This window comes from Rhinichthys klamathensis, unplaced genomic scaffold, assembly GCF_029890125.1.
Source record: "Rhinichthys klamathensis goyatoka isolate OS25496 unplaced genomic scaffold, OSU_Roscu_1.1 h1tg000275l_1, whole genome shotgun sequence".
In the NCBI taxonomy this organism is placed as follows: domain Eukaryota; kingdom Metazoa; phylum Chordata; class Actinopteri; order Cypriniformes; family Leuciscidae; genus Rhinichthys; species Rhinichthys klamathensis.
In genome coordinates this window covers 3,354,924-3,379,829 of record NW_026606794.1, presented here as the reverse complement: position 1 = coordinate 3,379,829, position 24,906 = coordinate 3,354,924, and the positions used below count along the sequence as shown (strand labels likewise).

The 24,906-nt window shown below is 39.5% G+C and overlaps 1 protein-coding gene across 2 annotated transcripts in view; it reads right to left on the bottom strand.

Annotated features, from left to right (window-relative positions):
- Positions 1-401: 401 nt before the first annotated feature.
- rras2 (RAS related 2) overlaps positions 402-24,906 on the bottom strand; it is a 41,579-nt gene continuing 17,074 nt past the window's right edge. For both annotated transcript variants that reach the window (XM_056268574.1, XM_056268575.1), the window contains 5 exons: positions 8,272-8,359; positions 6,754-6,856; positions 3,506-3,614; positions 1,982-2,104; positions 402-1,389 (listed from right to left, as the gene is read on the bottom strand). In XM_056268574.1, coding sequence (XP_056124549.1) covers positions 1,306-1,389; positions 1,982-2,104; positions 3,506-3,614; positions 6,754-6,856; positions 8,272-8,359 — 507 coding nt within the window. In that variant the 3' untranslated portion in view covers positions 402-1,305. The remainder of the gene's footprint in view (positions 1,390-1,981; positions 2,105-3,505; positions 3,615-6,753; positions 6,857-8,271; positions 8,360-24,906) is intronic.

The window sequence follows — 24,906 nt, the reverse complement described above, 5'->3', positions numbered from 1 at the left end:
ATCTGTTTCTGGCCTAAAACAACATTGACTTTCAATCCGGCATGTAATCACTCAGCTAAGGACAAAAAGGAAGAGAAATAGTTTTATCCCCCATTCAACATGACTGTATAATAATAATTACTGTTATTCAAAATATTTTCATTTATTATTTTTTCATTATAAAAAATTAACTAATAAAGAAATATATTACTATTGTATTTAATATTATTAATATTTTATAATAATAATAATTGTATTTTAAAGAACAACGGTAAAATTAAACTTCTAATATTTATGGCTTAATTTCTTTGCTTTCTAACATTAAACCATAGATCTTTTAGTAGGCAGAAAACCGTAAAGTTTCACGCAATTCAAGTGGGTTATACTTTTCAGGTCAGAAAATATGGAAATTCTCTATTCACTGTATGGACAAAAAAAATGTGGTTTGTAACAGCTTTGGAACACATGAGGGTGAGTAAATGAATTTTCATTTTTAGGTGAATTATCCCTTTAAAAGAATCAAATCCATACATGCCAAGAAGTCTTACAATGCAAACAAAAAAGACAGGGAAAAAAGGCCTCTTGATCAAACCAGAAGTTGGGAATCTGACTTCACTGCTGACAAAATTGGCATGTTAAAGGCTATGTACATATCTGCGAGTACATTAATGTGTTAATTCATGTCAAAACAAGCTGTTAAACCTCACACACGGTACTCTGCAACTGATTTTTGTCGTTATAAAGGTGGCCTCAACTCACACAAATCTTCAATTATGTACAATCGCTGCTTAGCATATGGAAGTAAAAACAGATATGGCATGACACACACACACACACACACACACACACACAAAGCTTCAGAACATCATCTCACTCTAGATCGGTGACTAAATGTCCTCTGCAATCCCAATGGTGTTTCGTTTAGTCTTTCCATCTCAGCAAAAGTACAAATGTCACAAGGCAAGAGAAAAAAAAATCCTTCAAAATACAAAAAAAGGAATTGTGTGTGTTTTATGGCAAATTTGTAAGAAGCGATGTTTAGTGTTGGGGGCACGATTACCATATTCTAGGTCACACTGATGTCAGTACTCTAGTTGAAGGTAGAATGGTGAGTTCGATCAAGATTTTGTCAGTTTGGTTCTTCTAGTAGTGAAGTCCTAGAGGCACAAATGCCCCTGATAAGGCTATGAGAGACACTGCTGTTTTGAAGACATGCACACGTAGAAAGGCAGCGAGTTCATCCGCACAGGACGTGATGTCAGAAGGCAGGGTGGGGGGCAGGGACTGGTGACAGCAGCTGGGTGAGTGGCGGCAGTGAGAGGCCAATTAGACAATCACACAATGGCAGCCGCTCTTATCCTTCTCTTTGCGCGTGGGCTCCGGCGAGGGTGGGCACTCTTGCTCCTGGAACTTCCTGTGAGAGGATGTAACAATCAGACAATCATGTTTTACTCAGTGTACAAATCTTTAAACTCTTGGCTCCTGACGGAATTTATTTCAATTTATTTAGTTATTGTTAAACTAAAACTCATTTTTGGTCAATTAAATAAAGCTGAAATAAAATCAAATGTAAGCAAGTAAGTATATAATGCTCAGTATGCGCAAGACATTACCCCTCAATGCAATATGCTTGATTTGCATTTCCAATGGTCTTCCATTTCTACTATGACACATAAATTAAAGTACCAGCAGTGATATCTTTATTAACTATCTGATCGAACTGTCAAAATGAAAGACATTTTTACATATAAAATTGGATCAAAAATGAATAAAACAACTACATATATTTCTGAGGTGATTACTAAACAGCGCTTGCTGTATTAAATATAGAACATAATGAGGTGATGTGACAACATTGTAGCATAATACTGTTTGAAACGTGTACAGATTTACACACTTTTTTCCAAAAACATTATGCAGTATGCTAGTATTCTATTCCGACCACAGCCTGCTGTTTGAGTGCTGCCACCATCTGGTGGTTCCACAGTATTGTATGAGAGACTCGCCTTATGACTCGGACCAACTCGTGGAAAGCCTGGTCTACATTCATACGGATCTTAGCTGAGGCCTCCATGTACGTGACTTTGAGTTGTCGGGCAAGCTGCTGGCCCTCCTCCTGGGTAACCTGAAAAATGAACACTCTTCAATTAAAATAAAACCATTTTAAACAATTTTTGCTTTTGGCTTGATATTGATTAAAACAGTACATCTTATAAGATATTGATTGAAACAGTACCTCTTATAAGATACTGATTAAAACAGTACCTCTTATATAAGTTGCCATTCATAAAATGAAGGCAATTGATGCAGTTAATTAGAACGTTCTCCGTTCTGACACGAGGTGGCAGTATAACACAATCTGAGTGTCTTTCAATTGCAGAATGCACTCAGTAACCCCGTATATTTTATTACCATCTCTCTGCTTAACAGACACACGCTCTTTGTGATATTTTTCAGCCTTTCAGTTCTCTTCATTGGTTATCAAGACTGAATTTCATCCACATTTAATTTCCTCTTAAACGGATAGTTCCCCCCTAAAATTAAAATTCTGTCAGTAATTACTCACCCTCATGTTGTTCCATCCCCGTAAGACCTTCGTTCATCTTCGGAACACAAATTAAGATATTTTTGATTAAATCTGAGAGCTGGATCACTCCTCCATAGGCTTCTAAGGGATTGAAACTTGCCGGCCTAGAAAAGTTATTAAAGACATCGTTAAAATAGTCCGAGTGACTACAGTGGCTCAATCTTAAATTTATCAAGTGACGAGAATACTTTTTGTAAAAAAAAAAAAAAAAAAAAAAAAAAAACGACTTTTTTCAACTATTCATTTCCTTCTCTGCGGGCCTCGAGTGAGTTCACGTAGTGTAACTGCGCAGCGCGCAACTGTCACACACATCACACACATGACCAGCGTTGGCCAATAGTGAGCCTACGTGTGACGTGCAACACATAAGCTTTGCGCAGTTACACTACGTGAACTCACTCGAGGCCCACAGAGAAGGAAATGAATAGTTGAATAAAGTCGTTATTTTTGTTTGTTTTTTGCGCACAAAAAGTATTCTCGTCGCTTGATAAACTTAAGATTGAGCCAATGTAGTCACTTGGACTATTTTAACGATGTCTTTAACTTTTCTAGGCCGGCAAGTTTCAATCCCTTAGAAGTCTATGGAGGAGTGATCCAGCTCTCAGATTTCATCAAAAATATCTTAATTTGTGTTCCGAAGATGAACGAAAGTCTTACGGGGTTGGAACAACATGAGGGTGAGTAATTACTGACAGAATTTTCATTTTGGGGTGAACTATCCCTTTAACAGTGACATTGTGCTCTGGGAACTCCATGTATGTGTACAGTATGTAAATGTGTAATTTTAAAACAAACTAAATATAGACAGAGGCTCTACAATAGATACAATAGTCATGCTATGATTTCAGTGCAGACAAAGAGTTTAAAAATGTTCGTATCAATACTAATTCAGTGTAGCTTTCTGAAATTACAGTACTTGAGGTGATTCATGCCACTCACTTGTCTCTGTTGCTCCAGATCAGCTTTGTTACCCACTAGAATCATGGGAAATTCATCCCTGTCCTTCACTCTCAAGATCTGTCGTTGAAACTTGTAGATCTCTTCAAAGCTGAGGAAAACAAGGTGATGCATGGCCATTATTAAAGGCCCAACAGCTTGAAACATGCAATGCATTTTCACACACACAAAGAAATATGTATATATGTATATATAATCAAGGGTGCATATAAAGTTTTTGGTCTGGTTCTCAAGGGAGCACCTGGAGATGCTGCTTGGTTCTCACACTTTACACGGCACACTTATCCTACACGCTGTCGTCATCACTTTCCTCCTGACTGCTCTCCTCACTATCTTCTTTTCTCTCAATGAGGTAGATAATGATGATGTTTATTTTATTAACATTAATGACACAGACAACAGCAGGAATATTAGGCTGCTGTCACTTTAAGACTGAATGCACGGACCGAACATACTGACACACATCCGGTTTCTTTCTCAACTGTTCACTTACGACAACTGAGAGAATACTTGCCGAGACATAATTTTGTGTGTATGTCTCCGTTCAAGCACAAGTAAAAGCGTAAGAGAAAGCAATTCGGTGCTCGATCGCTGTCTGAAACGTGCCTCTCTCTCTCTCTGTCTCTCTCTCTCTCTCTCTCTCTCTCTGTGCGCACGCTTCGTGTGTGTGTGTGTGTGTGTGTGTGTGTGTGTGTGTGTGAGGCTGTGCGCACAGGTAACAGCGCGCAAGTCCCGATCTTCTCCTCTTCCGTGTTTAAAATCGTTTGGATGTGTAAATTGGCAAGACAAAACATGTCCAAATGATAAACTTTCACTCTACTTAGCAGTTAATCCGCTAATCACATGCGTGGGGCCTGGTGCATATATATATATATATATATATATATATATATATATATACACTCACCGGCCACTTTATTAGGTACACCTGTCCAACTGCTCGTTAACACTTAATTTCTAAGCAGCCAATCACATGGCGGCAACTCAGTGCATTTAGGCATGTAGACATGGTCAAGACAATCTCCTGCAGTTCAAACCGAGCATCAGTATGGGGAAGAAAGTTGATTTGAGTGACTTTGAACGTGGCATGATTGTTGGTGCCAGAAGGGCTGGTCTGAGTATTTCAGAAACTGCTAATCTACTGGGATTTTCACGCACAACCATCTCTAGGGTTTACAGAGAATGGTCCGAAAAAGAAAAAACATCCAGTGAGCGGCAGTTCTGTGGGCGGAAATGCCTTGTTGATGCCAGAGGTCAGAGGAGAATGGCCAGACTGGTTCGAGCTGATAGAAGGGCAACAGTGACTGAAATAACCACTCGTTACAACCGAGGTATGCAGCAAAGCATTTGTGAAGCCACAACACGCACAACCTTGAGGCGGATGGGCTACAACAGCAGAAGACTCCACCGGGTACCACTCATCTCCACTACAAATAGGAAAAAGAGGCTACAATTTGCAAGAGCTCACCAAAATTGAACAGTTGAAGACTGGAAAAATGTTGCCTGGTCTGATGAGTCTCGATTTCTGTTGAGACATTCAGATGTTAGAGTCAGAATTTGGCGTAAACAGAATGAGAACATGGAACCATCATGCCTTGTTACCACTGTGCAGGCTGGTGGTGGTGGTGTAATGGTGTGGGGGATGTTTTCCTGGCACACTTTAGGCCCCTTAGTGCCAATTGGGCATCGTTTAAATGCCACGGCCTACCTGAGCATTGTTTCTGACCATGTCCATCCCTTTATGGCCACCATGTACCCATCCTCTGATGGCTACTTCCACCATGTCACAAAGCTCTAATCATTTCAAATTGGTTTCTTGAACATGACAATGAGTTCACTGTACTAAAATGGCCTCCACAGTCACCAGATCTCAACCCAATAGAGCATCTTTGGGATGTGGTGGAATGGGAGATTCGCATCATGGATGTGCAGCCAACAAATCTGCGGCAACTGTGTGATGCCATCATGTCAATATGGACCAAACTCCCTGAGGAATGCTTCCAGCACCTTGTTGAATCTATGCCACGAAGAATTGAGGCAGTTCTGAAGGCAAAAGGGGGTCCAACCCGTTACTAGCATGGGGTACCTAATAAAGTGGCCGGTGAGTGTATATATATATATATATATATATATATATATATATATATATATATATATATGAATCAATAAATATATTGTTCAAAGTAGAGACAAAAAGTTTTGGGACACTTTCTCATTCTTTAACTTTGTGGAAAAGTGGTTATTTTGCTGAGACACCTGGTGTCAACTTGAGGGGAACTAATAATAAAATAAAAAAATAGTCTTCATATTGGCCGATAACCCCAGTGGTACCATATCATGCATCCCTAGTAAGGGCATTTTCAGAAATAATGAAATGAAAGTACAGACACATACACCCACAAAGCGGAGCTCTTCCTAAAAGTAATGCAAGCCCACCCTTCCAGCTGATGAGCAGCTATCTCTCTGTGTTGGGCCACAGAACTGCATTACAGTACACAGGATGACACAAGGTCACTCGGTTCTCATGCCTTTCCAATAAACTTTCCAGTAACGCTGTAAAACGGCTAGAAGCCATCATATGGAGAACAGTGTGTGTGTGCTGGGGAGGAAGGACATTGATATGAGGTCTCTGTTGATTCTAACAGTTCGAGCAGTTTAAATGTCATGCAGGAGGAGGAAGTGCTTGTCATGGGCTCTGGAGAGACTGCGAGATTGTGTGTTCAGAGAAGCCGGTGCCATCGGCTCTGAGCAGGGTAATGTCAACGAAGGAAGGAAAGACTGTTTACAGCATAAACACAAAGTGGGAAGGACCCTAAGAGGGCACAAACACTCCCAAAACGGCTGATCACACACCAAATTCAAGTCAAGTCAAGTAAAATATATTTATATAGCGCTTTTCACAATACAGATTGTATCAAAGCTGCTTCACAGTATCAATCAAAACAACTTAAATTCCTCAAGCATAAACACTGCAATGTGTGTGAGATCGGTTTATATGCATGTGCTGGGTTTCACTCAGACAAAACCTGGGGCAATAAATTAGCAAGCCTCTAATTTTACAGTTACAGAAAATGTGAATGAGTGAAGGGAGGGGGGGGGGGGGGGGGGGGGGGCATTAATAAAAATGGAAAGACAAAAACAGAATGAAAGTGAAACTGAGACAGACAATGTAGGGGAAAGGGGAAGAAAGAGAGAAAGTTGAGAGAAAACATGAGTAGAACATTGCTCACCTTCCTCGGTCAGTGACAGAGAAGACGAGAAGGAAGCCCTCCCCTGTCCTCATGTATTGTTCTCTCATGGCTCCAAACTCTTCCTGCCCTGCTGTATCCAGGACTAACAAACACAGAACATCCATGTTAGTCACCCACAGACTCACTTTAGCCACATCACCGATATAGGTTTGATTACAAGTGTTTTCATTATGTAAATGATCTTCTATTATATTCATTTTTCTTTATCTATGGCTTAACATGGTTCTGTGTCATGTATATATGGCAATGTTCACGCAGTGTTTAGGATTGACAAGTGTATTTACTAACAGGTGTGACTCTAAAACAGCAGACTGAATAATTTATGTATGAATGTAACAAAAGTCAGCCCCCTTCTTTTAACTTACAACAGCCTTGAGTGATGCCAGTAATCAAAGGCCTCGTTTGTTTTCATGATCGGATCACATTAAGAGCCTTGATCGTTTTATATGACGAACAGATTGAATTTATTCACATATAAACATTGATCAGCGAACATAAACAGAAGCTCAACTGAACTTGCTTGACGCAGGAGAACAAATCTCTTGAGAATGATCCTCATTGGTTCTTGCAGAAGCTCAAATGTGCTGCGTAACACAAGAATGAACCTCACTGGTTTTTGAGGAAGCTCAACGGTCTGCGTAACACAAGAATGAACCTCACTGGTTTTTGAGGAAGCTCAACGGTCTGCGTAACACACGAGAATGAACCTTATTGGTTCTCTCACGTCAAGCGAAATGTGCTTGAGCTTCAGTTTACCATAACTGATGTGTGAGTTGATAAATGTTTATATGGAATAAAGGCCTAAATTATATCTGATCATCATATAAAGCAATTGTGTCTCTTCAAATTTTTTTGAACTGAACCACTCAATTCATATGGATTAGTTTTACAATCTCTTTATGAACTTTTTATAGCGTCAAAGTGGTAGTTGTGTAGCTGTCAATGGAGAGTACAGAAAGCTCTCAGATTTCATCAAAAAGATCTTCATTTGTGTTCCGAAGATGAGCGAAAGTCTTACGGGTTTGGAACAACATGAGGGTGAGAAATTAATGACATCATTTTTATTTTTGAGTGAACTAACCCTTTAAACCCCATCCCTATATGCTCACATTCATCTGCCTCCGTTTTTAAGTGTAACACTCACATCTAAAAATCCAATCAACAACCGATGGATAAAACCAAGTCCCCACTCCTCACCTTACGTTTTTTTAGACTATGCAATCGGATATTGTGATATTTTTTATGAAAATATTTTACCATCGTCCAGTCCGAGTACAAACAAGACCAGACAATTATAACTTAATTTTACAAGTATGCATAATGCACAGAACAATAACAAAATGCACCAGTTTCTCTGTAATATATCTGATCTCTATTATGTATTATCACATCATAAGGTGCTTCATCTTTGCTGCCGGTTAGCAATATGTTGTTTCCCTACATCCGGTGTGATTTGTTTGACAATCAGTCTCTCTCATCCATCTGTGGCATACTTACTGTCCAGCCGAGCAGGCCTATCGTCAATCACACACTGCTTTGTGTAGGAGTCTTCAATCGTGGGGTCATAGTCAGTGACAAAGTATGACTAAACACAAAAGGAGAGAGAATATAAACACAAGAAAGGTTAATATCACATCAGATTCAAAAAGTGCAGTATGAGGAGCTAGGAAGGCATCAAGACGCGTCCAAATTCAATGTTTGTGTCGCATCCTGTCTCCAAAAATACTTTAATCTAGTGGGATTTTGATAGTATAGATGTCCCTTCACAGCATATAATATCCCACAATCCTATGCATGCCGTTTGGCGGATAGTGAAATGAATAAAAAACAGTTGAAAGAATTTTATTTAGAAATGTATTTTCTTTATGGCTCAATTTCTACCAAGAAATAAGCTTTGTAGTCATCAAAAAAGTCCTTGTTTATATCTAAAGCTCACTTGAATTCATTTAGATCATTAGACATGATGTTATTGTGCCTTGGAAGCTTGTCTGAAACCAGTTTCCCTTTTGAGGAACTTTCATACACAAACATCATTGACTTCAGCTTTGATTCAGGGATCTACATGCATAAAAGAGCACTTGTTTTGAAAGCTATGCTAAATGAGGGCTTATACTCATAACACAACCCAACAGACAAACTGTTCTGTCTCTTCTGAAAAATAAAAAAAGACATCCGCCCTTGTGTGTACAGTGCAAACACAGACTTCATGTCAACATTATTTGTGTGGCCCTCCGTTTGGGGTTGATAATTACGGTTAATTAACTGCAAACTTTTTTTGTTTCCACAGGCTGTTTCCATGCTAATCTGAAAACGGTATCAGTTTGTAATAAAAGGGGGAGTTGTAAGGAGGCATTTTTCACATTTTTCACATATTTTCTGTGCCTCCCCTCCCAGGAGGCTGTTTAAGTGACGACAGCTGAACGTTATGTTCAGGCTTGTCTTTGTGTCAACTGAACACATGCTCATGCTCACACACAACAATGCCAAAGCAGTAGCTTCCTATTTTAAGTTTGACTATTGATGTTCCTGTAACCGCTAGTCGAGTAATCTGTTTTTAGCAGCGAAACGAGAAGCACTCCAAAAATGAGAGTAGAGTTTTGTTCTCCTTTCCGCTTCAACCATTCACTGAGGATGGTTTTATAGTGTGGGGTCAGTAAGAAAGTCTCTTATACTCACCAAGGCTGCATTTATTTGATCAAAAATACAGTAAAAACAGTACTATTGTAAAATATTATTATTGCAATTTTAATTTAGTTTTCTATTTTAATATATTTTAAAATGTAATTTATTACTGTGATGGCAAAGCTGAATTTTCAGTAGCCAAAGAAACTTTTTTTATTAGCAATGTTGAAAACAGTTGTTCTACTTAAACTTTTTCTCTTTTTTTTAAAGATACTTTGATGAATAGAAAGTTAAAAAGAACAGCATTTATTTTAAATAAAAGCCTAATGTAACAATATAAATTTATTTTCTGTCACTTTTAATCAGTTTACTTTCACTGGTGGTATACATCCTTGCTAAATAAAATAATTAATTTCTAAAAAAAAAAAAAATTAATTAATTTACTGACCCCAAACATTTAGACAGGACTAGTTTTTAGGGGGACATTAGAGAAATTCATGTTTAATCCCGTCCGAATCTGACATGTCTGTTTTTTTCTCACACAACTTCAGTAAAAAGTCCAGGGGAAATTATGTATTGTTTTTCGGCAAACTCAACGGTCCTCTGAGAAATCTAATCCCGTCCGAAAGTGAATATCTGTGATTGCTGATGTTGTATTAACCCAACGCTTCTCCCCATGTGTTTTTTGACCTATACCTAAGCTACCGTTTGCGCACCAATCTTTGGCATGCTTTCATGGTGGCATGGCATGCACCTTGAGATGAAGTTCTCAAGGTGAATCCATACCTTGACGCTAGGGGTCTAACAACTAAAAATCAAGTCAGGAATCTTGGTGTGTCTCTAGAGTCAGACCTTAGTCTCAGTAGTCATGTCAAAGCAATTACTAAATCAGCATACTATCATCTGAAAAATATTGCAAGAATTAGATGCTTTGTTTCCAATCAAGACTTAGAGAAACTTGTGCATGCTTTTATCACTTGCAGAGTGGATTTTTGTAATGGACTCCTCACTGGCCTTCCTAAAAAGACCATAAGACAGTTGCAGCTCATACAGAACGCTGCTACCAGGATTCTGAGCAGGACAAGAAAATATGAACACATCACACCAGTCCTCAGGTCTTTACACTGGCTCCCAGTTACATTTAGGATTGACTTTAAAGTATTATTACTGGTATATAAATCATTCAATGGGCTAGGACCTCAATATATTACAGATATGCTCACTGAATATAAACGTAACAGATCACTCAGATCATTAGGATCACATCAGCTAGAAATACCAAGGGTTCACTCTAAGCATGGAGAGTCTGCTTTTAGCTATTATGCCAGCCGCAGCTGGAACCAGCTTCCAGAGGAGATCAGATGTGCTCCTACAGTAGTCACATTCAAATCCAGACTCAAAACACATCTGTTTAGCTGTGCATTTACTGAATGAGCACTGTGCCACTGTTCGTCCGACTGTTTTTACTGTACTTTATTTTATTTTTTATTCTAAACTGTTTTAATTATTCTTATTTCTTTTCATTATTTTAATTTCTTCTATGTAAAGCACTTTGAATCACCATTGTGTATGAAATGTGCTATATAAATAAACTTGCCTTGCCTTGCCTTGATGTAGTTTCAAGATGGTATCCGATGAAAAAAATTGCGTAAACTGTGAAGACTGCCAATTTTAATACCAGTGTCAAGTAAGAGTAATATACTTGTCTAGATTTATCTGCTCACTTATGCAAGTTTATTATAAACAGCCACTGCTAAAAACCCATGAAGTTTACTTAAATGTTTTTTTTTATTATAATAAATTAAAATCATATCAACCACTAATAAACATATACGTGACGCACATGACCTTCTGTAACGCCCACGTCTAGAAAACACACTCCTACCTCTGTAATAAACATGGAGATGTTGGTTCCATCCAAATTGGTACATGAAATCACAGACGTTGAGTGATAAGAAATGTAACAAAAGAAAACTAGTTTCCAAATAGGGCTTAAGTCTTGTGTTCAGCTGGCTGATTTTTTCAACAAATTTATTAAGGACTTTGCAGGGAAAAAAGCTGCCAATTTACACATTACAATTTACACTCAATATTCAAGATACATTCTATGAAAACAAGTCTTGTCTTATGTGATTTAGCTTTTTAGGTACATGCATTTGCTTTGAAGCTGCAGTACAATTCGGAAATATTGTAGAATTGTAAAAAAGAATGCCTTTTACAAAAACTGTTCCTAAATACTCACTTATCTGAAAACAGGGATTCCCGCCCTAAACTGACAAGTTTTCAGATTGGCTTGTGCAGGCTGTGGTCAGATTCTTTGGATGTCACAGAGACATGTGATATCACAAGACATCTATTTCAGTGATAACTGTCAGGTATATGGACATTTTCCAGTGATCTATTCCAAAAAAGCTGTAAAAAGAATAGGATTATTTGCAATGTACTTCTACAACAAAAGTGCATCCAAAGTACATTTGCAAATGTTTTTGACAGTGAGCAAATGCAGCATGAGCATTGACATAAAGGAGCCTGTAACCACTCGCTCTCTTTTCTTGACATCAGTCATCCTTTCACACAGTGGCTCCTCTGTATGCACTGCGTGCAAGACTCCATCACGTCCACTTTCCACTGTTCAATAATTCATCAGCAGTGCTGCATATGCAGTCGACTTCATCGCTCACTCGTCGCAATGGGGATACGCAGACGCAGAATGAGGTGAGAGAGAGCAAGACAGATGGACAGACAGAGAATACCTGCTACTATCTCCAACAAACTCACAATATTTTAAGCACTGCACCTTGCATTTTAGTCGCGCACATTAAAATATGCACATGTGAACACAAGAACAAGGCACCTGATTTCGTGACAATGCTACAAACGATTGAGAGTGAAAGTGACACCTTAAGATTGATGAGTAAGATAGAAAGTGAGTTGAAAAACATCAGTCTGCAGGTGATCAGACCAAACCTTTAGTCATGATGCAACATGGGAGCTCACACATTCCACAGAGTTTTCTGAAGAGCAACATCTTTCAGAGCTTCAACTTACAGCATGACACTGCCCTACTGCCACGCAAATACCGTACACACAAACATACTCACACACACACACACACACACGCGTGTGCGTCTGGTTCGCTATCTTTGTGGGGACTCTCCCTAGAAGTAATGGTTTTTATACTGTACAAACCGTTTATTCTATCCCCTTACACTAAACCTACCCCTTAATCTACCCATCACAGAAAACTTTCTGCATTTTTACATTTTAAAACTCATTCTGTATGATTTATAAGCTTGTTTCATCAATTTAGGTCCCCATGGTGACACGAGTCCCATGAGTCAGTGTGCATTCAGGTTGAAGTCCCATTGGGATAGAAAAACAAGCACACACACACACACACACACTTACCTAGACCACAGTTTTAAAGTTTGATTTGTTCATTTTTTTGATGTCTCACTAAATGCTCACTATAAAGTATTTTGTAATAAATTTTGTAATTACAAAAATACAGTTATTACAATAATATTGTTAAATATGATTGCAATTTAAATAACTTTTCTATTTTAATAAATGTTTAAATTAACTTTATTCCTGTGATGGAAAAGCTGAATTTTCAGCATCATTACTCAAGTCATCAGTGTTGCATGATCCTTCAGAAAACATTCAAATATGCTGCTTTGGAGCTAAAGAATTATCAATGTTGTGCTGCTTAATATTTATGTGGAAACTGAGATACATATTTCCCCAGGATACTTTTCTTTACTTTTGATCAATTTAATGGATCCTTGGCGAATAAAATAATTAATTTCTTCAAAACGTTTGAATAGTAGTAGTGAAGCTATTTTAATGACATACCATAAACTTAAAAAAAGTCCTAAAAAAGTCAAAAAGGAGGACTTTGTCAAATTTTGTCAATTTCAAGGGACAAGTCAAAGAAGAGCTAAGTGAACCCACATATAGTCTGCTTTGATCAGGCGTAGAGGGTCTGTGGTTGAAATGCAAGCATTGTTCAAAGTCACACAGTAGCTGCTGCTGTTCAGTAATGCCCACCTGTACACATCGCCGACCCGATGCCCACCTGCCGTACCTTTGCTCTGTGCGACAGCACGTCCCAGTTGACCTTCATCATATGTATGAATGACCAGAACTAATAGCTAACTCAAACAGTGGGGGGTCCATCTGCTTTGGCCCTCACACAAACTCTGCCACAGAGAGTGTTTGTTCTTAGAAACAACCATCCTAAATGCAAATCACAGCTCTTCTTTTCAACAAAGCTACTATCTAGCCCACACGATTCAGCCGAGCTGTTGCTGTCATGTGTGAAAGAGTGCAGCTCTGTGACTACCAGTGCAGACGATCCCTGCTATAAACACTTCAGTCATGTCGTTCAGCCTTTTTTAGGGGGGCCCCAAACTCCCTGAATGCTCTATAAATGCTCTCTGTGCCAAGGTATACCAATTAAAGAGTGCTATCCAAAGTTTCCAACTGTGTCATATAACTCTCGGCTGCCATAAAGGGTGATCCGAGCCACCTGACGTAAAGCATTCTGGGAGAGGAGAGGAAAAGGCCCACCCCAGTGAGTCGAAACCAACAGGGCACCTCCAACATTTGGCCTAAAGGAAGGAAACTCCACCTACAGGGCTAGCAGCCAGCAAAGTACAGTCCTCTGGGTGGTGATGATTTCACAAAAGAGATATTCCCGTTTCGCCCACCCTCCCACTGCACACAAGGACACTCCTTTCCACTTCAGTCACTTCTCTTTCTTTCTGATTTTCAACACCCACCTATCCCTCCATCCATTCATGCATCCTCTATCCACTCAGTGAATTCATACTTTTAAACAGTAAGCGCTTGTTTGCCTTGGAAAAGAAGATCGGTCCAAGTCAACCGAGGTGAACTACAGTCAATGCGATGAAGAGCAGTCAGACTGGGGCGTTTGTAGTCTTTTAGAGCGACACAAAGAGATAAGTATCTGTAACTGTCTTAGACAATAAAAATACAAACATAAAAAAGTGCAACAAACTACACTTCTTCATTATTCACTAAAGCTAAAACATATTTGAGATATGAATATGATACCATACATTCAGTGTAAACTGCAGGAATCCATACAAATTCACCTCAGCATTCACCTCACCTTTGATGAAACTTTAGGTGATTATGTAAGCGTGTGCATATATTATACACACTACTGTTTGGGGTCAGTAGGATTATTTTTAGGAAATTCATACTTTTATTCAGCAAGGACACATTAATTTTGATCAAACATGATAGTAAAGACTTGTTGTTTGTTACAAAATATTTCAATCTCAAATAAATGCTGTTCTTTTAAACTTTCTACTTATCAAAGAATCCTGAAAACAATGTATCACAGATTTCATTAAAAAATAATTCAACATTGCTAATAATAAGAAATGTTTCTTGATAACCAAATCAACATATTAAAATGATTTCTGAAAAATCATGTGACCATGATCATCTCACCATATACAGTATTGCACACGCTGACATGGCTAAAGAGGTTCTCTAAGCTGCGCATGAATGAAGCAAATCCATCAGCATCTTACCTCTGTTTCTTACTGTGCATGTGTATGTATATATGAGTAAGAGTAAGGGAATGTGCATTTAGATGAGAAGTGTATGGCTCAGAGTTAGATTCAAGGAGACCCTGCTCTGAGTAGTGCTGCTTTAATTAAAGCCAGACTTTTGTTGTGCAGCCCAATCACGTCCACCTCGAGGGCATCATGCCAGGCCTTAAACAGAAGCACCTACTTTCTTTTAAAGGTAGGGTAGGTGATTTCCGGAGAGGCTAGCAATAGCAAGCTAACTTTGAAAGCATAAGCTCCCACCCTCCCTTCAGAGGGTCTCTAAAGCCACGCCTCCTTCAAAACACATGAACGCGTACAGCAGAGAGCAAACAAAAGCGTCCCGAGAGACGGCATTAAACTACTACATGTCTCAGAGCACATAACATTACAATAATAATGAACAAACTACAACTGAAAGAGCACTGACCTGTACCACCTGACTGCTGCAAATTCATTTTGGCGTTGATAGTATTACTATAGAAACGCATAAATTCGAGTCACGAACCACTAGAGTATAACGTCACAGGTTTCCATTTCTTCAAAATTACAGTAGTTATGGCGTTAATGCAGCATAAGCTCGTTGTTTTGGTTCAGGAGGAACTGTTAAAGGTGGCTGCTGTTTTAGTTGTGGTGCTCGGTGACTGACATCTGTCTAACTCACAGAATGAAACGCGCCGATGACGTGTGATGCCTGCGCGGAGCTCTGGAAATACATTCGCTGACAGGCAGCTAGGACATTGTATCATTGCATTTGAACCGAATTCAATGATTGGATGAACATTTTATGGTCCTACGTCTTCCACAGACGATAGATATATCAGCAGCCATATCACCCTGTAGCCCAAGACTGGTTGCCCACTGAAGCTAAGCAGGGTTGAGCCTGGTTAGTACCTGGATGGGAGACTTCCTGGGAAAACCAGGTTGTTGCTGGAAGAGGTGTTAGTGAGGCCAGCAGGGGGTGCTCACCCTGTGGTCTGTGTGGGTATAGTGATGGGGACACTATACTGTCAAAGAGCACCGTCCTTCGGATGAGACGTTAAACCGAGGTCCTGACTCTCTGTGGTCACAAAAAATCCCAGGGTGTCTTTCGAACGAGTAGGGGTGTAACCCCGGCATGCTGGCCAAATTTGCCCAGTGGCCTCTGTCCATCATGGGCTCCTAATCATCCCCATATATATATACACACACTAATTAGCTTTATCACTCTGTCTCCTCTCCACCAATAATCTGGTGGCGCAGTATGGTTGCCGTCGCATCATCCAGGTGGATGCTGCACATTGGTGGTGGTTGAGGAGATTCCCCCTTATATGTAAAGCTCTTTGAGTTCCGAGAAAAGCACTATATAAAATGTACCACTTAACTTAGTGATTGCCATCAAGATGTGAAGAGACTTTCAACCAGCATAACAAAAATGTTTCTGGAACAAATCACCTACCCTGCCTTTAAATTCATCCATCCAAAGTGCCCCTATATATACTTGAAGTAGAAAATATTACATAAATACCGTAATTCCTCAAATAAAGACCGGTATTCAAATAAACGCCGGGCCTCTGATAGTGGCCGGGGGCGTGGTCAACGCGGACAAATAAAGGCCGGTCTCAAATTAAGGCCGGGGAAAAAATAGTGTGAATAGGTACACTTTAAATGAATGTACACTCAAAGACGGACGCGCTCAGCGCTTGTCATATATCACAACTATTAAGTGTTTTTAACCACATGTTTATTTTAGGTTTCAGACATTTAAATAGATATGATTTATAGCAAAACGATAAATTTATAGTTTGTAAAATACACAATGGTGTCTATGGAAGCAGCAATAACAATCCATTCAAATATATTTGGCGACGTGTTTTATTCATATCAGATACACAGTGTAAGTAACTATAAAGTTTACTCTATTCTTCTCCCAGTTCACCGGCCACTTACTTTCATGTATTTCGGGAGAAACTGAAGAATTCACGCGCTGTAACTTAACAAATACAACAGGAATCTCCGAACTGCGGTGCCCATCTCACGTTACAGATCAAGATCATTTATAAAGGGTTTTAAACGACAAAACAAACTCACTTACACGGATTTGAGAGTCAGAATAGAAGATAGTTGATGACATGGAAAGCAAGTTTGTTAATATTTAGAAATAAAAGCGCTACATCTGTCATATAGCGCTATTTTGGCTGTGGTGAACACGTGCCAAGCATGATGCGTCACCATGGAAACTTGGCTGGCGGGCGGGCGGGGATCGCGAATTAGAAATAAAGGCCTGCCTCTAATAAAAGCCTGCTTCAAATAAAAGCCGGCTACCATCTGCAGTTCAGGTAAATAAAGGCCCCGGCCTTTATTTGAGGAATTACGGTATAATGTATGCCATCTGAAGACTTGGAATATAGTGAACAAGTTAAATTGACTCAAATTTTGGCATACATTTTAGATTTATTTGTCTCAGCTGTTTACAATCACTCAAGACAAACTTATAGAAAGACACCAGCATTGAAATTCTTGATAATGATAAGATGATAATAATTTTCATATAATGGTGAATAACCAACAAATATTCCATACACTATTTTTTTTTAAAGATATAACAAATATATAAAAACGTATAAATGTGAAAGCAAAAGCATAGTAAAAGGAGAGAACATGGTTGTTTTCCTCCACTGTATCGACTTTTCTGCTGAATTATACATCAATGCAGGATTTCCATCTAGTTTACCATTCAATACAGCTCATTACATTTGGGATACATGCTCCCATGAGACGATGCTACTTCTGGGAAGGTTAAAATTAAATAAAAAATGCCAACTGGTTTTCATTTGTATGGGCTCCAGAACACAATGAGAGAAGAAAAGACAGATTCATCCAGGAATGAATTCATCACAGTAGCAGACTGCTGCAGACAGTGTCAGCTTATAGTCTGAGACCATCTGCTACAACAAGAAGAACCCTTTTCTTGTAAAGAAGTATGATGAAAAGTATGATGGTAAAGACAGGGAGCTCAGGGACAAGTGACAAATTGCAGTTACGATACGTTTTTGAATGATTACCTGAAGCCATTGACCCTTAGGCCATGTTTGTAGCGCTTTCCTGTAAACCAGTTAAGCATATCAATCATGCAGAGCAACCTGTAACCTACCATCTCCTTATTACCATGACGACCTCTCGACATTCATAGGTCTTCACACGGCTGACCTCCTCACAAGCTAGCGAACGAGCTTGGCCTTTGGCAGCTGTCAGTAATCACGGGCAAATAACTGTGATGGTGAGGTTAAGATGAAGCAGATGGACTGCGTGGTGCTGGTGTCGACACAGTGAGTTCAGGGCCTGCATTTTCCTCTTGTTCAGTACAGACTGACTAGCACACAAAAGAGCCTCCATTTCCTGGGGAAACGCCTATTTTTCCCATGAGCTCATGCATCAGCCAAGAAGTTCATTCAATGACAACAATATGAACAAGAACAAGGAGTGTATAGAGAGTAATTGTTGAAAGAACACAGGCGATCGTAATGTTTCTGGCAAATGTTCTCAATAATGATGTAGTGTATCATAAAGTGTAGGTTAAACAATCAGAGTTGCGCAGAGAATCAAATCGGGCTCCCTTTAAATTCAGAGTTGTAACTTGAATTGGCCACACCCCATGGTTAGTTTAATTTAAATTTAAATTGAGATGACGCAAAGAGGAATTCACAAAATTGAAATTCAAAAAAATTCAATTAACACATGCCCTGCATTCGAACATGCCTATTTTCCTAGTATAGGGAGATGAAAGCAAAGCACACAGACGACCTACTACTTAAAACATTTTGAATTGCAAATCGGCATCCTGTCAGCTAACTTGAAATTTAATTTGAATTCAGGAATTAAATACGCATATTTAATCGCATCTTATGCAGCAAATCAATTGTACTGACACTCATCCGAGAACTGAGGGACACAGTAAACTTCCTGTTGACATCATGTGTCTCAGATGAGCAAATGCATTTCCATGCATTTTTTCATCACACGAACTGCAGCTTAAGGCTGAAAGCTGAACCAACAGAATGAATAAGAAGACACATGACTCTTTATTTCTGTATGCAATCAAGGATTCTAGCAGGGTCATTGATCATTCCCAGCAGTGGTCTGAGCAAATCATCTGAAACCCCTGGAAACTCCTCAGAGCGAGTCAGGCATAAAAACCTCCAACTGTGGGTGAAGGAATCTACAGGTGCCTTGTTATAAAGTAAAAACTCACATTAAAGTCACACAAAACCACATTAACAGATATTTGGCAAGTCCAAACCATCATAGCATTCCATGTGTACTGAGGACACCTGTGAACCTGTGTTTTTGAAGAGGAGCTTCATAAACCTGAAGTAGTTCAATGGAGTCTGTTGATGGCCTTGCCAACATGAGGAGCATCCCTGCAGAGTTTAAAAGAACAGCGAGACTAAGCGAGCTCACCAATAGTTTCAGGGCTTCAATCATGCTGCAAAAGAACAGCGTGGTCTAAACGCTCAGTTTGAACTCTCCGGGGGGTCCTAAAAGACACACGACCAGCAACCGCCCCTCTCAACACACTCAAAGAGCTCTTTTCACACAACACGCGTTTAATCGAAGGCTGACTGCTCTACGTCATGGCCTATATATTACCGCAATTTGAGGAACTGGTTTCCAGTTGTGTAACACACTTCCTTGTCACCTGGGTAGATGGCTTTGTTTTAAATCACACCAAAATGAGCAGAAGCACAGCATCACTCATCAAGCACAAACACTCTCAGCCTCCCTGTGAGAATGTTGCTAGGGTGTCGCTGTGGCCTCTGATTTTGTTGTTGCGAAGAGAAAAACAGACTTTTTGTTTCGGTTGGCGTCAGTCACTGAATGCTGGGACTATGGTATTCTCTTTTTAGTGGCACAACAAGCTAAAGGGGAGTACACTTCAGTTGCCGTTGCTTGGCTGGCCAGGGAAACCAATCAGTCATGGACCATGGTTAAAATTAACTATTTGACCTCATTCATCACAAGTAACTTGGTGACTCCACTAATGCAGTAAAAATATCCTATGCATGATGTAATACATCTATTCATTTCCATGTGATGTCTTTAGAATAGCAGAAAAGTCACAGAGGATCCCATATGTTGGTCTTCAGTTTCAAGTTACTCCTCAAGTAAACCAAACTGAGAATGTCAAAAAAAATTTATGTGAGCGGTGCTTGACTCGCCGACAAAATTACTATGTTTGCATGTGCACCAATAATGCGATTATTTCTAATAATCATTGTAAGGGCTTAGTAAGATGTTTACATGACACGAGCAGAACTTTTCACTCCAGTTAACATGCAATTTTCATTATTCTGATTATTCGCTAATAAGTATGGTTATACCACACTCAGATAGGCAGTACAGTATGCATGTCACAGGCCATTGTTTTAATCTACTAACATAAATTCAAAATACATTTTTATGGACGTACTGGATATTATTTGGTATCGCAATGCTGGGTTTGCCTGCTGCTGTCGTGTTCTCCGTGCCGTCTGGATGAAGATGCGGAGCAGAGACTGCACAGCGAGTGCTGTTGACAAACTTTAGCGATTTGGAGAAGAGAAAACTTCAGAATAATGTTCAGAACAGAGTTCATTCATGAAATTGTGTGAACAACACACGGCATCCATGTAGAATGTGCACTTTGGTCAGAGCAGTAATAATGCGATTAAGGTGTTTACATGTCTGTTTATTGTGATTAAAATCAGTGTACACGACATAGTTTAATGAGAACATGGTTACTAAGATTATGAGCTTAATAGCATCAATTTGATCGAAGTATTGCACTTACATGAGGTTTAATCGCAATATTGCCAAAATCCCATTATAACTGCATTATGAGCGTGCATGTAAACGCACTTAATGTTAACGTGTACATCTATAAGCTAACACTGGTCTCTCACCAAGACACCTGCCCTGTTCTCCACTGGTTCTACTCAAACCACAACTCAATATGTCTCCTCTGACAGTTGTCTTGTCAAATCCTGGCCTGTCCCTGCTCTCTTGGCTCATAATTATATGGCTGAGGTCCGTCATACGCGTAAACATTTACAATTTCCTCAGTGTCTGAACTGTCATTGCGATCCATAACTTTCCTATTGTTCAAATTGGCCGCCCTCCCTGCCGTTACATCATGTAACGGTTTGGCGGTTTTCGAGATGCGGAAGTAAAATTTTCTCACAAAAACGACTCCAGAAGCCTTATTAACGTATTTAAGTATATATTTAAAGAGAATCTAGTTCCTACATTATTTTTCTATACATTGACTCACTGGGGGTTCTAACTTGCAATGTGCCCTTTAAGGTGTTGTGGCTGGTTGCCAGGGCATTGCTATGTGGTTGCTACTGGAATGAAATAATATTCCGACAACTATAAGAGATCTAGACACATATGCTTTATTTAGGGTTTAATTGAAGAATTGGTTAATCAGTACTCAGATTTGTCAACATTAGAATCTTATATCTGCTAGCCATCCTATTATTGTTTGTATTTTGCTGCATTGTTTTTAATTGATCCAAAATTGTTTAAATAGATTTTATTGTATTGTGTAACTATTAAATTTTCTATTATGTATTTTTAATCATTTTTTTCTTTAGGGTTGACTTGTAACATCTTGTCCAGGGACTACAGATGAAAAATAGCCTTTGGCTAATTCTGGTACATTTACAGGAATGTTTTATTAATGTACAATGTCCCTGTCAAACTAAATAATAATAATAATAATAATAATAAAAACTATTTTCTAAGTCTTTGGCCCTGTTTACACCTGGTATTAAGATGCGTTTTGGTTAATCGGATCACAAGTAGACAAGAAGGAGACACATACAAGTTTACACCTGGTATTTGTCACGGTTCATGAATTCACTGACTCATTCTCTCTCCCTGGGTATGGCTGCTGATTGCCGCTGATCAGATCATCAGCGCCAGCTGCGGCTGATCAGCTCTGCTATTTAATGTCCTTGCCATCCGCCTTGTGTTTGTCAGATCGTTTGGAGTTACCGGTGTACGTGTCCTGGTCCTGGCTGTCTTTGTGGTCCCTGTGTTTCGTGTCTGGATTACGGATTACGGGTCTTCCTGGTCGCTCTTCCCAATCCCACGGAGGATTGGGTTGCCCATTTGTGTCCCTGCGCTGCCAAGAGAGACTGTTCCCGGGCACCTTCATCGGACCCACGTCATCTGATCTTATTATCTTCTTAAATAAATACTGTTGTTTTCACACTCGCTACTGAATCCTCTTTCATTGACCCTGACAGTATTTTAATCCATCTCTATTGTCCACTTCCACCACTTCTGTCCTGATTTCTTCAAGGGGAGGATCTATGGGCAGGTAATTGTATGGGTATGCGCCTGAACGCTCTGATAGCTGCAAGACCATGCAGAACGCTGTGAGTGCTTGTTAGAAATCAGGAAATAACATTGTGGAACATTGTGCTTGGTATGTTTTTCGTCTTCAAACCAAACTTGGGTCTCCAGCCAACAAAGTTTAAATCCCGTCTGGCTATAACGCTTTCTGCGCGTTTATGCATTAAGGTTTATGCATGAAATCAGTAGGCGGGGTCGGCTCGGCTGCGGAGTTGCCCAGTGCCTGCGTGACTCGCCATAGACATTAACGGAGAGAAGCAGCTCCGGCTACAATGTTCTTCCGCAAGACACTTGCAGTTTATTTATTAACGAACGTACACATCACGCGCATTGCACACTGATGGTGAAACGCGCCAATTAGGAATTAAGTCATAAGTGTAAGTTAAATGTACAGTGTACGACATGTAAAAAAGACAAGAGAGAGGCTAACAATGTCAAGATCAATATTTGTGTAGCCTGACACAGTTTTTTCACACTGCATCCATTCCAGGAGCGGTGCGTAGCAGTGCAGAGATCGTTTACACACCGAGTCTATTTTTGCTGTGCTGCACGCGCTGAATTAAAGTGACAGCGCATAGTTCGTGGTCAAAATGAGCACAAATTGACATGACAATGAATTTCATCACAAGGGGGGTATGGTACGACCGTTTGATTGACGCATTTTCTGTCCAATGATTCTAGGTGGTCTTGGAAATGATTGGCTGGAGTTTTTCGAGTCCTGCCCGTTCCACAGATGATTAAATTGCTTAATTTTCATTTCAGTGCTTCTAACTCAGTGGCTGTAAGTGTGTTAGGAATAGGATTTCAAGTGATTTTGGAAAAAATGGTCAAAAAAGAAAATCACATACCCCACCTTTAAAAGATTAAAACATTTTGCTAACATGAGGTCTTGTGTCACTGTCAGTCTTTTTACATCAGTGCAAAACTATGGTATGCAGATAAAGACCACTATTCATCAGCATGCATTAATTAATCCCATGGCATGTAGCAAAAAAAAAAAAAAAAAAAAGTGCGACCAAATCATATGCTGGTGCGACCAACTGAGAAAGTTGGTAGCACCAGTGCAACCAGTGGAAAAGTTAGTCTGGAGCCCTGATCGAGTATCAATGCACTGCTAGAGTAATGCTGAATTAATTCCCACGTCTTGGCAAAAGATAGTGTCTGATATTTTATAGATATTTAAACTGATAAAGAAAACAGGACTGGTATTAGATTGGCATCGGTATCAGCAGATATTCAAGATTGCAGTATCGGTCATTAAAAAAAAAATAGTATATATACTGTACTTTCTTTTCTGTTATGAATGGTATTCATAACAGAAAAGAAACCCACCCAGAAAAAATTTCTGTATCTCACATGAATGTGGGCTTGTGAATGTGCACAGGAGAGCAATGGTTGTTAGCCCTACTGCACTGTAAAATTTCTTAAACATTGCATTGTTTTCACCAAAACCAATAACTTGGTGAATGCATTTTATTGAATTCACTCAACCATACATAAATGTGCAAGAAGATTTGGGTAAACTATTTTTGGACACAATTGAAATCACAATTCACGTTCATTTACGCTTTGTAGCACAAAAGGTGTGAAAATCGAATCCTTTGGGTCAAGAGTTTGTTCAAATTCTCACCTCTTAAGTATGAGCAACACTAATAGTGACACTCGCCTTGGCCAGCAGCAATAATTACCGGACCGCTTCAGATTCCAGGAAGAACATGACACAGAGTTGGATGAAGTCATGTGTTAGCATACTCCAGTCATTAAATGCTTGGAATGTGGAACGAGCCAGCCGTGTCAAAAACGACTATCAGCAGCACAAGAGGGCCGAGAGCCGTAACCCTCTCGACCCCTGTCTAATCAAACAGCCTTCTTTTATGGTTGCTCGACACTAACCACCCACACGGTCAGAATTCCTCTGCCACCACGACATTCTAAGGACCAAAGAGGACTTTTCTAATCAAAAAAAATTCACACAGCTTTCTGGCTATGTAATATTACAATATTTTAGAAGTTAAAGAGAGGCTTGTGTGTTGTTCCAGAAAGACTAACAGAATGAGATCTTTGCTTGGCAGCCTGACAGAAATACAGTGCCATTACAGTTTTAGGCCAGCGGTCTCCCAGCGCACAGAAAACAGAAATGCTATTAAAGCACCAAACTGCTGCTAATAAATAAGAGCTAATGGTACTACGCACCAACTGTCCTCATGGGCCCTCAAGTTTGAGAAAGAGAGTAGAGAGCAGTACAATTCATAACCATTTTACACCCAGGGAAGCTGATACGGATCCCCCTAAATCAAAACGCTCCTCTTTCATAAAAAACATCACTCTATTCTGACAGAGGAATTAGATCCTAATTCCCAAAAGAATGTTTTTGTTGCTGAAGATTAGAGGTTACCGCAACCAGAGATATATGAGTGCAATCTTGGGGTCAAGTCTTGCAAAACAAAAATATCAAATGCTTTGGTTGGTTATGCCAAACGTTTATCAGACCCACTTGACATGTGTCCTCCGAGGCCAAGTGGTTCTAGTGGGCCACATGCTCTCT